General features: G+C 42.8%; 1 protein-coding gene across 1 annotated transcript; it reads right to left on the minus strand.

Annotated features, from left to right (window-relative positions):
- Window positions 1-1,058: 1,058 nt before the first annotated feature.
- On the minus strand, window positions 1,059-15,441 carry MATN4 (matrilin 4). Its single transcript, XM_044440289.1, has 7 exons — window positions 14,940-15,441; window positions 10,901-11,023; window positions 9,036-9,158; window positions 7,112-7,525; window positions 4,096-4,248; window positions 2,935-3,012; window positions 1,059-1,879 (listed from the first exon to the last, which is right to left on the minus strand). The coding sequence occupies exons 1-7, from the start codon at window positions 15,424-15,426 to the stop codon at window positions 1,794-1,796; spliced, it is 1,464 nt and encodes a 487-aa protein (XP_044296224.1). The 5' UTR covers window positions 15,427-15,441; the 3' UTR covers window positions 1,059-1,793.
- Window positions 15,442-16,567: the final 1,126 nt, after the last annotated feature.

A 16,567-nucleotide genomic window follows, 5' to 3' on the forward strand; every position in this document is an offset into this window, starting at 1 on the left:
CTTTCTTGATTATCCCACAATCCTATGACAACAGGATTATAATTGGAATATAGCATAATGTAGAGGTAGCAAAGCTTTGGCATTCTAGGCGTTCTTGGACTCTGGCTTCCATCAGCATGGTCAAGTCAGGGATGATGGCAATCGCATTTCCCCAAGAGGGAAAGGGGAACAGGTCAATGGGCCTAACTTACATGTAAGAATATCCAAGATTTCAGCTTTGAGATAAACTACTCAGTTTGCCCCAGATGGAAGAAGAATATCCTGAAAAATTGCTAATTGGGCCCTCTCACACAATCCTTCCTCTTACTGTTGGAAAAGCTGTCCTATTCTTTTCAGCTTTTAAAATGACTATTGAAGGGAATCAGACTTTGATCCCTCCTGCACTGATTCTGCTACACTTCTGAATGCTGGCATTGGATTGTGGCTGGGTGGCCTACATTTTTGTATGCCTCCCACAACATAAACAAACCCCCTGAAAGTAGCACTAGAGTGCTGGAATGGAGAGAGAATTGCTACAGGAGTTCTAGTTGATTTAATCCTCAGTTTGTAGAGGAAGGATTCAAAACTGCAATTACACCTTTGTACACACTGCAGTCTTAAGTGGTCTGCTCTTCCACCACCCTAGCATTCTGCTGCAAAATCACATTTCTGGAAGAAGCAAAAAACTATTTAGGACAATGCCTTGGTCAGTGCAGGAAATTCCCCAATGGACAGCCGGCTTCTGCTTGAAGACTGTTAGTGCAAGAGGCCCAACACCCTGCATCCAGATAATTGGTTTCAGTGTTGAACCAAAATCCACTTTTCTATAACTGAACCCCACTAAATCCCTCTGGGACAGTAGAGAATGACTGAGTTCAGACAACATGAAACCCATGTTTCAAAAACATTTCACACTCCCTTTTATTCCAGAGTCCCCACTGAAAAGAAGACATAAGCAGATAAGAAATCTTCAGTAAGTTTATTAATCAGGATAAAAATTTACATATAATAAAAAGATGTTTGTTTAAAAATGACTACCCTGCCCGGCTTTCAGAAAGAAAGATACACACACACACACATATTTAGATTTTTTTTTCTTCTGAAGGGAGGGAGAGAGTAATGCCAAAATCTCCCTCAATACTGTCAAATTGGGACTAGAGGCTGAGTATACCAATCAAATACGTCTCAACTCAAGTTTGAGGAGCACTTTATTCTAGTTAAAATTTTAAACTTATTTTTAAACTTATTTTTCCTTTTAAAAAGCAGGTATTTGTGTGAGACTGAAGCAGAAAGCTTTAGACAAAGAAGCTGCAGGCACTAGCATTCACAGTGAAAGGTAACAAAGACAGAAACAGAGTCTTCTGTTTGAGGATGTTAGAAGTTGCTGCTGTCTCTCCTTCCAACAGCTGAGTCTAAAAATACAATTTAGCAAGGGAGAGGCTTTGTCTGTTAACCAGGACTTTTGCTCTCAGAGGCTCTTGTGTTTGCCATGAAGCCTCATGAAAGAATCCACAAGTTTTGAGCAACCTCCAAAACTCTTGAAGATGTTATTTCTTACTTCGTGTTCATGCTCTGGAGTGTCCATCTGGTGGGGCTGAACCAGATTTGTCACAACTTAACTCAAATATCCATCTCAGGTAAGGGGGGAAATTTATTCCAACATGAGTTTCTGCTTTATTTTTTAAACCCCAGGAAAGAAGTGGGGTGGTTTCACTTCCCCTTGAAATCCTGTGATATAAGAACAAATGACCATTTACAACAGGTCTAGGAATGACAGTGATGAGCCCCAGATATAGGGTGGTTGTCTCCTGTGATCATTTTTTGCCAGCAATCTGGTTTTCCAGCTGGTCAAGTCGGGCAGTCATCTGGGCAAGTGCTTGCGTTAAGGAATCCAATATACAGGTTTGTGCAGGCAATCATTGCATACCAAAGGGAAGGCAGCTGAGGATTGTAGCTCCTGGCATCAGAATATGGGGAAAGACTGATGAATGACTGAATGGCTGAATGACTGATAAGCATGGGGCAGAAGCCAACTGGAGACCTCTAACATACAGCCTGTAGCTTTAGCTGGTGTAATGAGTTTGAAGGAATGCTGCCACACCAACCAATACTATTGGTATTCGGCTCAAAGGCCCTTCTGCTAATGCAGTGTAATGTACATTAGCACTAGTGTTCAACTGGATACTGCCAGTTAAATGGTCATTACATCATTCTCCTCTTTGAGATTTTTTTACCATTTCAAGCAGTCGCTACTGAGGCTAAATCACAAAGGCACTTTGCCGAACAAACCCATTGTGGTCCCATCATCTCACATTACACTGGCAGTCCAGGAGCTCCTGCAGTGCCCTTTCGTCTCACACCATGCCCCATGCGTGCTGCTCACCTATGGATGTTCCCTATGCTACCTTGCTGAGGTGACTAGCCAGTGTGACCCAGGCACCTACGAGGAGGTGTCAACAGAAAAGAGATAATCAGTCAGCAAACATGGTGTCCTATCACCACATTTGCAGACATAATTGGAATGTCGGGTAGCACTTGCAGGGGAAATTTGTGTTGGCAGGAGTTCAAATTTCCCTTTTTTATCTCTAATTCTACCCTCAGAGGTCCATTTTGCCTAACCAGTAAGCTATGTAACACTGTATATTTGTGCCTGGGGTTTCCCCTATTTAAACCTTTTGCTCAAGCCACCATCTTCCCTCCCCTGAAATCCTAAAAAGCAATTATTTGGGTCTTCTGCATAAGGTTTCCACATGTGTCAGGGCACTAACCCTCAAGTCTCTAGCTCTTAGGTGCCCACTTCCTCAGGAACATTTGCCACCCAATGCCCATGGGAGAGGATATCCAATGTGGCAATTCCAGAATAGGAACATTAGAGCAACATTCCTGTTTAACAGGACTTGCTTTGTGAAGGTTAAACCAAAAGGATATTTTTATCAGTGAGGTCTTCCAGGATTGCCACTGTGGTTGACTGGAACTGTACAAGGGCCTCACATTCACATGGGCTACGGAATTCAGTTTCACCTTTGCCCTCTTCTGAAATAATATAAAAATGCATTAGATATATGATCAGACATGTTTTGTCAATACTCAACATCTGAAGCTTCTAACTTCACTGCAGACTCATCTATGAATGGACTGAATATGACAGTTTCCTTTTATGTTGACTCCTATACAACATTAAGGACATCTGAAATGTGAGGTGTGATTAGAGGTGTATTGGGGGGCAGGAGTAAGAATTGTTTAGGGACTATAATTTTGACCTCAAAGATGTCAGGAAAATAATTATGTGCTTGAGGCAGCCTCCTTTATGATCTTGCAGGAGGCTCAGCAATATGTAATTGCTCTAAGACCCTGGTAGTCCTGAATTCAGCTCAGGTGTGGGCCCCTGTGTGCAAGCAGAGCTTGCTAAGTTCAGTCAATTCTTTTAAAATGTTTTAAAACCATTTTGTTATGTGCAGTTGCTCTGTCCATAAGAAACTCCACAGTGGGGTTGGGCTGCGAGAGATAAGAAGCTAAACCACAGCTCAGCTGCAGGGTGGAACAGTCTTAGGAAGAGATTTTGTGTATCTTCCGGCATCACCTGAAAACCCTAACAATGTGCCTCTGGGATGTAGGACACCCGAAGTGGCAAAACACCCATTCTCCATGTGCAAAATGTATATGGAACCACAGATGAAACTTTAAGGACATCTGCTGTTGCGTCTACACATAAACAACACTGAATTCTAGCAAGCTCCATGGTCCACGAGCTGTAGGAATGCAGTGTTGATCAATCCAAGGAAAACTAAGTTTGCTTGCAAAATCTGAGTATAACGGCATGGGTACAATCAGATTCATCTTAAAAATCTGATAAAGGTGATGGGAAAGACAGCCAAATCTTTGCAAAACTTTTGGCCACATGATTGCTTATAATAATTGAATCCTCTTTTTAAGAGGCTTCTAAATTTAATGCAAAATAATCTGGACACTAAGTGCTAGCTGGGCAGGACAGAGAACTGGATACGGAATAAGCCATTTACCAGTGGAATCTACTGAAAAATGCCATTCAAGTATCTGATGGTGCCGACATAACAGCAAAAGGCTTTGTTTTCATCCCCAGGTTGCATCCTCACTTACCAGGACAGATGTTGAGTTTGAGATTGTCAACAATATGAGTCATCGTGTTAAAATCTGCTGAGTATGAGAAGTGCTGTTCCACCGGCTCAGAGGCAATTTCCCTGAGTTCCTCCTCAACAGCTTTACCAACGCCAACCGCAAACATGGTAATCCCTGCATTCCAGCAACATAGAATGGATCCAAGTTTAGATATTTGTAGGAAAGAATTCAGTTTGATGGGACTCTGGTCAATTGTTTGAACTTCAGTAACAAGATAGTATTCACACTCAGTCCAGGAGGCCTTTGGAGGCACCATCTTAAATATAGGTATCCGTCACAAATATTTGACCAGCAAGCACTGTACCTCCTGGTTTAGAATAAGAATTTTTTAAAATCTATGTTCTTAGTTTTTCAGTTGATGGCAAAAAGAGACTACGCCTTCAAATGCTGAAGAAAATACCATTTCTTCCTCAATGGAATTTTTAGCCCTCAATGTTCATTTTAGCCCTCTTCCATATATTTTAGGCCTTCTTCAGAGGTTGAGATTTTTAAAAAATTGACAGTAGAGACAGTAGAGAGAAAAGATAAGTAACCTGAAATTTGACCTTGAGTCCAATCTTTTCAGAAATCTCTACTGCCAAATTTTAAACATCTAACCGCAAGTCCCCCTTATCACAGTGAAAAAATATGGCAGAGGGCCAAAACAGGATAGACTATTTACAGAAAATATATTTATACACACATGTACTTAATTATATAAATGCAATATCCTAAGACTTTGTCCTTTTTTACCAGCAGGTTATTTTGGATGTTTCCTACTTTTGCCTGACCTTAGTTCTTCGTCCACAAATTCTGAACTGACCAAGGGCTGAAAATGGCTCCCCTCGGGCTCTGTCTTCTAACATGCTCTGCATGAGCCAAGGCAAAGGCAAATATTTTTAAAATCATATTTCCCCAGTATGAATAGGAACAGACAAGAGGCAAATTTGCTCCACTGCTCCTCTAACAGCTTCCTGAAAACAGATGGGTGGTGGAGCACTTTATTTCAATAGCTGGCCTGCTGCAGTGGTTCCAGCATACAGACTTCTCTGCAAGGCTGAACTCTGCATACATTGCAGATAAAATATGACTAAAAATGCATATTTTGTGTATAAGAAATGCATAGTTATATGCATATTTTTAAAGCTACACATTAATTTGGAAAGGACAGAACAGAGTTGTGAATAAACACATGCAAATTTGACATGGACTAAGAAACCCTGACCATTCTCTCCATCTCTACCATTGGTGTTCCCAGGTCACCAATGGCTTACTTCCCCAACCTGGAGCCCTCCAGATGTATAGGACTACAAGTTCCAGCCAGCATGGGGATGATGGGAACTGTACTCTAACATATCTGGAGAGCACTAGGCTGGCGGAGGCTAACATATCCAATCTAGGCAATTAATTGGAATACCCAATGAAACCAATCAGAGCTGTAGGATAAACAGTGAAGAAGTAATATGTGGCAATTATTAAATATTGTGTATCGGTCCACTTGAATTTCCTTTATTCTTCCCATCATGCTAATGTCTTTTCCTCCCATGAGAAAGAACAAGACCACAATCCAGATGACTAAACAGCCAAAAAGAAGAAGCAAACAAGCACTTCTAGACACAGGACTGGCCAAGGACAAACACTTCTTCCCCTCCCTTCTTTTTTGTTTAGGTTTTACTGCAAAACGCAAGCTGACTGCATTCATCTGGGCAGACATCAGAAAGACCACTGGACCGTCTCTTCTCCTAATCTCTAGGAGTTTTGCAACTGGCTGTAAACGCATTCTGAGGCCTCACTTCTTCTAGGAACTGTAACCTGAGCCTCCATGCATTTGCCTTTTGGCAATAACAAAAGGAAACCAGAAAATTCACTAATTAGCCACAAATTCCTGACACTGCCCCAAAACACAGAAGCAGATCGGTTGGCTGGAATGTTCCAGCAAGCTTTAGTTCACCTTCCAGAAGTGGAGTTTTTGCCCACGTTACTTTGCCCAGATCGTTAAAGGCAAGTGCTGCCAGCCCATTCTGCCTACGGAGTGGCTTCAGGACAATTTTACAGCACAGACTTAAAACTGGTTTGAGGATCATTCTCATTCCCCATTCCCAGCAGTTCTGTGCCAATGGGACTTGGGTTCTGTAGCACAGAAGTTTCAGCACCTTCACCAAGCTACAAGTCCCAGGGTGGGCACTGGAGGCCAGTGGCTCCATTGTGAGTGGGGCAAAGCATCCTCTCACGGTTCTAATCGGAACCTTTAAGAAGCTTCCTATGACACTGAAACTACATTGGGGACAGAGGATGGAGTTCAGCATGATGGGGAGCTCATTGTAAGTTCGGACTCAAAGCCAAAGTGGATGCACCTCCCCATTCACCTTGGAAGTTACAGCATCTACTCCCTTAGGGAAGCCATGACAATTCAGCAGACATAAAGCCCCTATTAATTTGCAGTGCAGGTGGTCAGCAAATGTTAGCATCCTTACTGCTACAGAGGTGTGGGCCAGATCTGAGCTTTCTAAAAAGAAGATGACAAAAGGAAGCATGAGGGACCACAGAAGGAGGGACTTAGTGGCAAAATATATGCTGTACTTGCAGATGGTTTCAGTTTTGATCCCTGGTATCTCCAGTTTAAAAAAGTACCGGGTAGCAGAGGCAGTGAGTGTCTTTAGCTAACCAGATATCACTGCTGGTCAGAGTAAGTGATATTGGGCTAGATGAGGGGCGGCTCTTCCAACGTGGTTGGGTACAGCTCAGTTTTGGTTTAAATGTATCATTGTGTTTTTAGATCTTTTAGATCTGTGCTACTGGCCGGCTCTCTGGGTTTTTATTTTGGTTGTATTCTGCTTTAAACTTTTAAAGGTGTTCTACTTTATCATGTTGCTTTCACAGATTTTAACTCTGGCAATGCACCCAAAAAATCTATTGGATGGTAAAGAAATAAACTCTGCAACAACTCTTCCATTGTCCCCATTTTTCTCCAACTCACGCATTTCCGTAGCTCCCTCACCTGACTCCTTTGCTCTTCTAGCCCACTCGGAGATGTCATCCTGAGAGCGCCCATCAGTGAAGACCAGGCCAATCCTAGGTACATTTTGTGAGAGAGGTCGGGCACCTTCTGTCTCAGAGAAGCTGTGCTCCAACATGTGCTTGAGGGCTAGTCCAGTCATGGTGCCCTTCTCCATGTACTGCACCCTCTGCACGGCTTTCTTGACATCAGCAGCTGTCGTGAATTTGTTGAGGGGGAACTCTGTGCGCACACGGCTGGAGTACTGGACCAGCCCCACACGGGTACCATGTGGAGACACATCCAGGAAGTCCACAATCTGATTCACAAACTGCTTCACCAGCTCAAAGTTCTGAGGCCGGACACTCTTGGAGCCATCAATCACCATCACCAAGTCAATGTGCCCAGCTTTGCATTCTATAACCCAGAGAGGAAAGGGAAGGTGAAATGAATGAGACAACACTGGCCTTGCCTTCAAAAGAGCATAAAGTCAGACCAAGGTTCAATTTGGATGCCAGGAAGTACTTCCTGACAGTTAGGACCCCAAGGTTATGGAATGGGCTTCCACGGGAGGTGGTTGAAGCCCCATCAGGGAGGGTGTCCAAGGATAGGCTGGACATGCACATGGCAGGCATGTCATGAGTAGAGCCAGAGTCAGACTAGATGGCCTGGGAGGCCCCTTCCGACTCATTCTGTTTCTATATTTCTGTTATGCTCCAATACTTTCTAATTTCCCAATCTAGGCATCTTTGAGGACCCCAGCTCTACAAATTACATTTCCAATCATGCAAAGTTTTGCCTCACAGGCCTTCAGAGGATCCCTACCCAATCCTAATTCCAGCACATTGTAATTTGGTGTTGGGAGCAGCCTCAAATAAGGTTCTCAAGAGGGGGTCTCCAGTGACTTTGCAGTGTTTGACCTGGTGTGCAACCAGAGCTCTGGTTCATCAGCAAAAAGAACTCTGAACTGTGGATTTAAGAAGTCCATCTAGGCTTCAGTGCCTGCTTGAATGCTGTCAGCTGACACCACAGCCCCATCAGGAACCACCATGGGCCAATCGAGTCACCTTCCTCCTCTGAGCATCTTGTCCTTGGTAAAAGCTGTTAAGCGAACTCTCCTGATTTCCAGCCCAGCTTAAACCATATACTCTGCCTCTACTCCTTCGGACTCTGACCTGCCTGCTCCAGAAGTCACCAGCTGGCTTGTTTCAGGGCCCAAACAAACATTACTTCAAACCTCTACCTCTTTTTTTCATTTTTACCCTAGGGTGAGAATAGGAGGACCAACTCAGATTTGAACACGCCCCCCCCCCCAACCCCACATGCTGTGGCCCTGATCCAGTTTAGTGCCTCCCCATGCCTGCTCTAGAGTAACAATGAAAAAAGACATGCAGAAAGGTTTAAAGTTGTTTAAACTTTAGTAGTTTAAAGGTTTAAACTTAGACTGCACGGTCTCATTCCTGAGCTGCCATCGTCTTGGTGTTTGATCGGCTGCACACTCTGTAAGAACGTATTCCTAAACTGAAGTTCTTGTGCTTCTCTTCACAGAATCTTTACAGATCACAGACAAATCCTTTTATGACAGCAGATCCTTTGGTATGGGAGGGTCAAACGATACTTTTTTCCCTTTCATTTCAGCCCTAGGAACCTCTCCTAATTCCATGCAAGTCTGCTGTTACCCATCCCAGCACATCCACTGTAGTGGTAATCAGAAAGTTAATGCATTCCTCATCATGTCCCATGTGTTTGGTTAAAATAGACCAAAAATGGTGATCCGTTATGACCAAACAATACCATCACCATTCTCCTATCCCTTTGAAATTATATGCGAAGCTATGGTTATGAGATGTCTTGACTGGGCATCATTCCAGGTTGAAGAACCATGGACCAAGAGCATTCCATGCCATGCCCAGCCACTGATACTCACTGTTACATGTCTTCTTATCTGCCTGAAGCTGCTGACCCTCAGGGCAGACACAGTGGTAAGAGCCAGCAGTGCTGACACACTTAAATTCGCATCCATGCTCAATGCTATTGCAGAGATCACTGGCTGAAACAAACCACAAGAATAATTTCAGTTACCTGTGAAGTGGATTATCATGTTGTGTCTGGCACAGAACCATTAAAATGATGTGTCAAAGAAGACTTGACTTTCTCAAAGAACTTTCCATGCAAAGTGAATAACTGCATTCCAAAATCCCTAAGGAAATGACTTTTAAAATAAGGTTTATAATGGTACACTTTTGGTAATGAATCCAAAGCCAGGAACAGAGTATCCTATCCCTATGCAACAGATGGTGAAAAGAGTACAAGCCAATCTCATCATCTATATTGGGTGGGTGTTGGCAGAGATATTTTTTATTGCAAATGAGTACATTATAAAGAGCATGTTTTTCAAACTCATCATGACCTCAAACAAAAAAATCTACAGAAGAGAAAAAAGTATCAAAAAGAAAACAAGTATCATAAATGCTACATCTATAAAATCCCAATTGAAATTTGAAACTAAAAGGTGACAGAATAATCCTGACCGTGTTTACTCAAAAGTAAGGTCTGCTGGCTTCAATAAGACTTACTTTCTAGCAAGGTTAGACAGGACTGTACATTATTCATTATAAAAGGGGCTATTTTGGCCAGGCTAGAATTACATTTTGACAATTAGTCATATAGGATACACTTAATTTGACTACATTCTATGACTGGGTTTGCATGTAATCAACAATCCATGGTTTGTTAACTGAAGGCTGTTGAAAATACAATAGGAATAAGTGTGCATGCTGGTTTCAGATGAGATCACATGCTGGGCCATTGGTTCCATAATAATCCAGAGTTCCAGGTTCAACCTTCGCAACGAACAACCCAGGGACAGATCATTCCTGCATTATCACACCAGGAACACAGGATCCAGCACACACAATCCTGCTGTATTAACAACAATCCACATTGTCTGTTGATAAGGACCTATATCATATTAATCCATTCAGCTTTTGTTAGATTTGATTTTGTTTTCCAATGCTTAGCAAAACGTATCCTAGAGATCATCACAAGAGTTTTCTATTATTTCTTAGGTCTGGTTTGCAATCCTATATACATTTACCTTGGAGTAAGCATCCGTATAGTCAATAGAGCTTACTTCAGAATTAAGATGTATAGGACTGCACCCTCAACATAATTAAGAAGGCATATTAGGGCTTCCCTACATGAGGCATAGAACCTGGGGTCTTATTGAGACGTCTTCCATTTTCTCTGTGGGATGATTAGGGGATTCTTCACACAAGTTTGTATGTTTGTTTGTTTTTCTCCTCTGCCTGATCCCAGTGGTTTTCTTATTCTGGAATACTCCAGCTCATTTTCAATAGTGACCTGGAAAGCCTAGGTCCAAAACAAACCTTACTTTAAATCCATGTCTGGCAGGTATGTCTTTTGTTTCTTTTGGCCTTCATATTTACTCTACAGTATCACAGGGGGGATTTTGCACTGGGACCCTTGCACAGTATTGGGGGGGGGTAGGAAGCTTTTAAGATTAAGCTCCCCCCCCCCCCGTGCCTATGCCAGAATCAAAACAAAATAAAACAAAAGCTAGTTTCCAGGTAGAAATCACCCAGAGTTTTGGCCATGGAGCAGTATAGAAATGCATACATTTAAAGAAATGTTTCTTTCACCCCCTAGTTATTGCTCAAAGGTAGATATTGCCCTGGATGTTTTAACACCCCTGTGTGTTGTGTGTGTGTGTGTGTGTGACACTAAGGTATCTCACATCTCACATCACAGTCCTGCCCATACAGAACTCACCTTGACATGCCTTGCCATCAGCCTGCAGTGTGTAGCCATCACGACAGCGGCAATAGAATCCATTCAGGATGTTAACGCATTCATGCTGGCAACTGTGGTTGCCAAAGTTACAGAAATTGATCACTGAAAGAGAGAGATCCCAAGAACTGTTCTGTAAGGCCACCCTTTACAGATCAGCACATAGACCATGTATCCCAGACCCCAGGGGTCTGGTCAGCAAGGACACCTCACTTTAGATTCAAGGATACTAGGAAGAAAGTTTATACATAGGTTAAAGATTATATACGATTTACTTAATACGATGATGAAATGTAGATGCAGAACAGAAACAAGCGAATGAAAGTTCATATCCCTGAACAGGCTTACATCCTATCGTACTGGTTTACATCCTATTGGCTCCTATTCTGCCCAGGGGATGCTCATGGGCCTCCAAGGCTGCCTGGGTGAGTGACGCATCAACTCCTCTGCCCAGGCTAAAAACAAAGGACAATGCCTTGTGCCAAGCATTTCGTAAAGCTCCTCTCTCCCACTATTTCAGTGTCTGGCAGTATGCACGTAAGAGATGGGGAAGGGGTGGGCGGGGGGCTACTTCAGGTGAGGCAGGCAGTTTCCATTCTTGTAGCTCTTATCTGAGAAATATACTTGGAGAAAGCAGCTTTAAGCCAATAATCTCTGGTGCTCTTCTGAAGGCCATAAGGTCTTTGCATAGCTCTCAAACATCCATCCTGACTTTTGGATACTGGAAAAGTTCACCACATTACCCACTGAACCTTAATAAGCTCCTTGCCATTCTTCCCATAATGTCTACCCAATGCAGAGAGGAACCATCCACTGCCCAAAGCTAGGCAAGGCAGGTGAGCAAGCAGGTAGCAGACAGTGGCTGTTACTTCGTACCATCATCTTTTGTTCAGGCCCTTGAGATGGGGTGGGGAGCCTCAAGCTTGGAGGCCAATTTTTCCCTACCTGGCTTCTAGTAGACCTCTCCAGGTTTGCCCAGATGGCCTGCCCTTGGGTTCCATCCCCATGACCACTGATTCTTTGGCTTCTTTCCAGCATTTGTGAATTCTGATAGGTTGACATGAAGCTCCTAAGACCCAGGGCTGTAAATGCTTTAAACTAAAATATAGTGGGGGGGGGGGGTTTGCCCTGCCCCTTTGGCCCTTACCCACTGCTGGAATGAAGCCCTTGAAAGCACTTCCAAAATGGAAACCAGCTCTTATGTCAAGAGATGCCCAATGCTTGTGCCCTAAAGCAATCATGCATTTACTCTGTAAGCTTCTCTCCCTGGTCAAAACAACCACTATCACCCCACCACCACTACCACCAGAAACAGCAGCCAGGACCCTTCTCTGTGCTTCCACAATCTTGGTCAAATTTAAGATAAGCAGGTCAAGAGGAGGGATGGTCCCTACCCATACCATTCTTCTGCCAAAAATCCCCACCTCAAACTGACTTTCCCTTGAAATTTCCCTTCGTATAATGGTTAGAGTGCTGGAGTGAGATTCGGGAGATTCAAGTTCTAGTCCCCATTCAGCCAAAAAACTCACTTGAGTGGCTTTGGGCTTAGGGGAGTTCCGAGACTAACATGAAGAGAAGGAGAAGGCTTATAGAAGCTGCCTTGCATAGCTTGCAGGGAAAAGGCAAGGCATGAAGAAATGCTTACTGCTACATGTCTTCTTGTCCTGGTTGAGCTGATAGCCTGTCCAGCAGCGGCAACTGTAGGAGCCATGGGAACTGACACACTGGTGCTCACAGCCATGCTTCCCATCAGCACAAGCATCAATGACTGCAGAAGCAGAAGAGAACACATAGTCTGGGCCTTCAAACAAATGACTGAAGGAAATCTTGTATGTTCTAACTATTGCAACCAGGGAACTGAGGTGCAGCTATCCAGAGTGGCAGAAAGCCACAGCAACCTCAGCTCTTGAACAAGGCGAGTGACAGCGTACCTTTGTTTCAAGTGCCATATTCATACTTTACTTCTGTCCTATCTGGAAATGTATGTGTAGATACTGTTCTTTACATGTCCACTTCTCTGGCTCCTTCCTCCCTAGCACTGATTTCTTTTGCAAGGGATTTGCACAGCATAGTATAGAACTAGCTAACAAACACCACATTGTTTTCCACACTGGCACACGTCCGGCACAGACTCAGATTATACAGATGCTTCATTGTCAAATTTTATGATTTGTTTCCAATTCAGCAACATTGTAAAATCAGTTCCATTCAACCTGCAGTTTACATTATGAAACCAAAGCTCAAGAACAAGGATAATTTTTATCCATGTAGTCATCTCTAAACACCATTTGACTGATACCATGTGTTACACTAGCAGTTATTTAGTCATGCTTACTGGAGCAGGTCTTTCCATCCGTTTTGAGCTTGTATCCGGGTTTGCACTGACAATAAAACGAGCCTGGGACACTGACGCAGGTGTGCTGGCAACCATGATCCAATTCTGTGCACATATCGACGCCTGAAAGATGCAAGTTGGTGCCTTTAGACAGGGATCTGCCGCTTGCATCACACATGAAAAGAACAGATGCATCAGGAGGGTGAAGGCAATCCATCCTGAATTCAGTCAAAATGAATCTCTCTCTTTCTCTCTCTCAATCTCTGTTTGAGCTCTAGAGGGAAAGGATTGCAGCAGAAACCTGCAGTGAGCAGCGCAGATTGGCAGGTGCCTATGACACCACCAAGAAATCTCTCACAACAGGATCTCTGCAGAAAGCCTTGTGTGGGGAAGCAAGCCCTTGCACACCACCCCATCTCTGATGTCCCCATTGTCACAGGCAGCCCCACAATTTTTGTGCATTGAATGGGAAAATCTGAAACAGGAATTTTCAGGTTTTCTGCTGAAAACCCTTAGATTGTAAAGGTATATCTAAACTAAGCATGTAAAGGTTCCATAATACTTTCTGTTCAATATAGGGTGGTTGAAGTGAAGCCAGCAAAGATGAGGACATTAGAGCTGGGGCCAGACTGCATGTATTCTTGGAACTTCTAAACAGGACTAGTCACACACTGTAATCCAAAGAGCAGTTTTGTATTTTTAAGAGAATAAATAAATAGATAAATTCATACAGCACTCTTTAAGAATATTCAATATTTTATTAACTATCCTTTTACAAACTGTCCAGGAAATGTCTGTCACTGGAAATGTGGACAATTTATACAATGAAATGGAAATAAAATTTGATTCTCCATCAAAGAGCTTTACTCAAGAGTTTGTACTTGAGATTTCCCCATTGCTTGATGTATTGCTTATGGCAAACATGAAAACATCATTAATGGATTGCAGACTGAAATGCTCATAAAAAAAAAAAAGGATGAAAAACAAGGCAAAATTAAAGTATATCTTAGCAAACAGCAGGTGTGTGTACTCATGTTACAATTGAAGTATAGAAATCTGAGGCATAAAAAGAGAGTGCCAAAATTATGGCAGGGATTGAATGAAGCATTTCCAGGTGATATCATTTGTGGATAATAGTCTTCTATTTTGGAAAGTGTGTCATCCTGATCACTGCTAGTCTAAACAGACTAATAAAGGTATCATTTATATAATAATGTTCAGTGTTTAGGAGTTTATGTGTATATGGAATAGCAGGATCAGAGTACAGAGAGCAACAGTCATATTATAAAAATGGCAATGGTGGCGAGAAATGCCTACACTTGTGGAATCCCATCAGTGAGGCGCTCATTCGCCCAAGCACACATCCTATTTGATATTGGAGAAGTTGTCTGAACTTGAGGAAGGAACTCTTCTGCAACCAGCCTAAATGCAAAGGTGGATTGTGCAAAGGCATTTTAAACAATGGAAGTAGCAATATAGTTAAATATGTTGAGCAAAAGGACAATGAGAAAAAGGATATGGATGAGGTTGTGCAAGAGAAAATAGGGCCCATTGCCAATGGTAGCTTCCCAAAAGGGGATTTGCCAAAGGGTGGGACATGTCATCCCATCTTTTCTCCTTCCATTCTGCTCTGACTTGTTAACGCTCATCACAGGCCATGAAAGGTGACTTTACCCCATCACTTACCACACAATTTGTCCTGAAACTGTTTGCCAAACTGTTGGATGAGGTCAAAGGACTCTACCAAGAACACATGCTCCTCCAGTGGGGGTGATGCCATGGCCCGCAAGGAGCTCATGTCTGCCCGCTGCACACCCACGGCATAGATTTCAATGCCAGCTGCCCGTGCCTGAGCTGCCACATCGGTCACACGATCCTGGGGACGTCCATCCGTGACGATCACAGCCACGCGCGGGACCTTCTTGTGCAGTGGCCGCGCCCCCTCCTGCGTGGTGAAGGCCACGTTCATGGTGTACTGGATGGCCAGCCCGGTCATCGTGCCTTGCGCCAGGGGGACAATGCTGTTGATGGCCTTCTCCATTTCAGCCCGGGTGAAAAAGGACTTGAGGGAGAAGACATTTTGGACCTGACTGGAATACTGGATCACGCCCACCCGTGTGGCATTAAACCCTACGTCCAGATTGTGAATGATGTCGATCATGAAGCGCCGCATGGTCTCAAACTCAAACGGGCGGACGCTGCGTGAGCTGTCAATCACAAAGACAATGTCCAGTGGACTGGTCTTACATTTAGTTGCTGGAGGGCAAAAAGGAAGAGACCCAGTTTAGCCAACTTTTATAACTTCCTTATTTAGTTAAATAAATTTCTATTTTACTCTTCTATTAAAACAACAATATAAATTAACAAACTTTTTAATACCCCAAATTAGGATTTAAAGACAAGTTGCAACAGATAAAATAACCTTGAAATGAAGAGTTGGAACAATGCACTTATTAAGCCAAGGGGCCAAATGCCCTCTCTATCACTCCTCCAACACAGGACAGCTTTTAAATCCTCAGGTCTACTTTCAAATAAAACTCTTCAGTCCATTGTTCTAATTGCATAACATTAAACCAGGTAATTTTTTCTTTTTATAATATCACCTTTATCCTTTCCCTGTTATTCGTTTTTCCAACCAATCTTTTAACCTGTAAAGTTGTTTTTCTTTCAGTATTTTTCTCAAAGTACAAGTTTTCTGGACATTCTTCATTTTCTGTGATTGGGATTAATGGTGAGATTATCGGCATTAATCTTGCTCTATACTCATCCCAGATTTTCAGCATATTCTTAAGGAAGGGCTTTTCTATCTTTCTTAACAGATAGAAACCCTAACCCTAACCCTTAAAAAGCACATTTGAAACAAGCAACACATTCTTGCTAATAAACTAAAATAAAATGCACACATTTTCAAAAAAAGTAAAGGCAGTTGTGTTGCTTCCTAGTATATAGTATTTTACGCTGAATGACAATAAAAGATTTGGCTTGGTGCAGTCAAATGCAACAAAATATTCTGTACAGTGGTCCTTCTCTGTGTGGGAAGAAGTCTACATTTGGCATTCAGTCACCTGAACTAGAGCTGTGGCTATAAAAATGAATTATAAAACATCTTCATTTTGAAGTAGATGGTTGGCTGAACTGGGGATGGGGAAGCCACAGTCTGCAAAACACTCAGTGTAATTGAGTGTAGAGTCTTCCTGTAAAATAACACTTAAGAAACCCCAAAAACCTCAGTGAATAATGATATAAGCTGCTCTCATTACCCAAATGTCTTCTCTTATTCCCAGAAGGGAGCACCATGGCCAAATGGGCTGAAA

This window comes from Varanus komodoensis, unplaced genomic scaffold (assembly GCF_004798865.1).
Source record: "Varanus komodoensis strain SLA01 unplaced genomic scaffold, ASM479886v1 scaffold37, whole genome shotgun sequence".
Taxonomy (NCBI): Eukaryota; Metazoa; Chordata; class Lepidosauria; order Squamata; family Varanidae; genus Varanus; species Varanus komodoensis.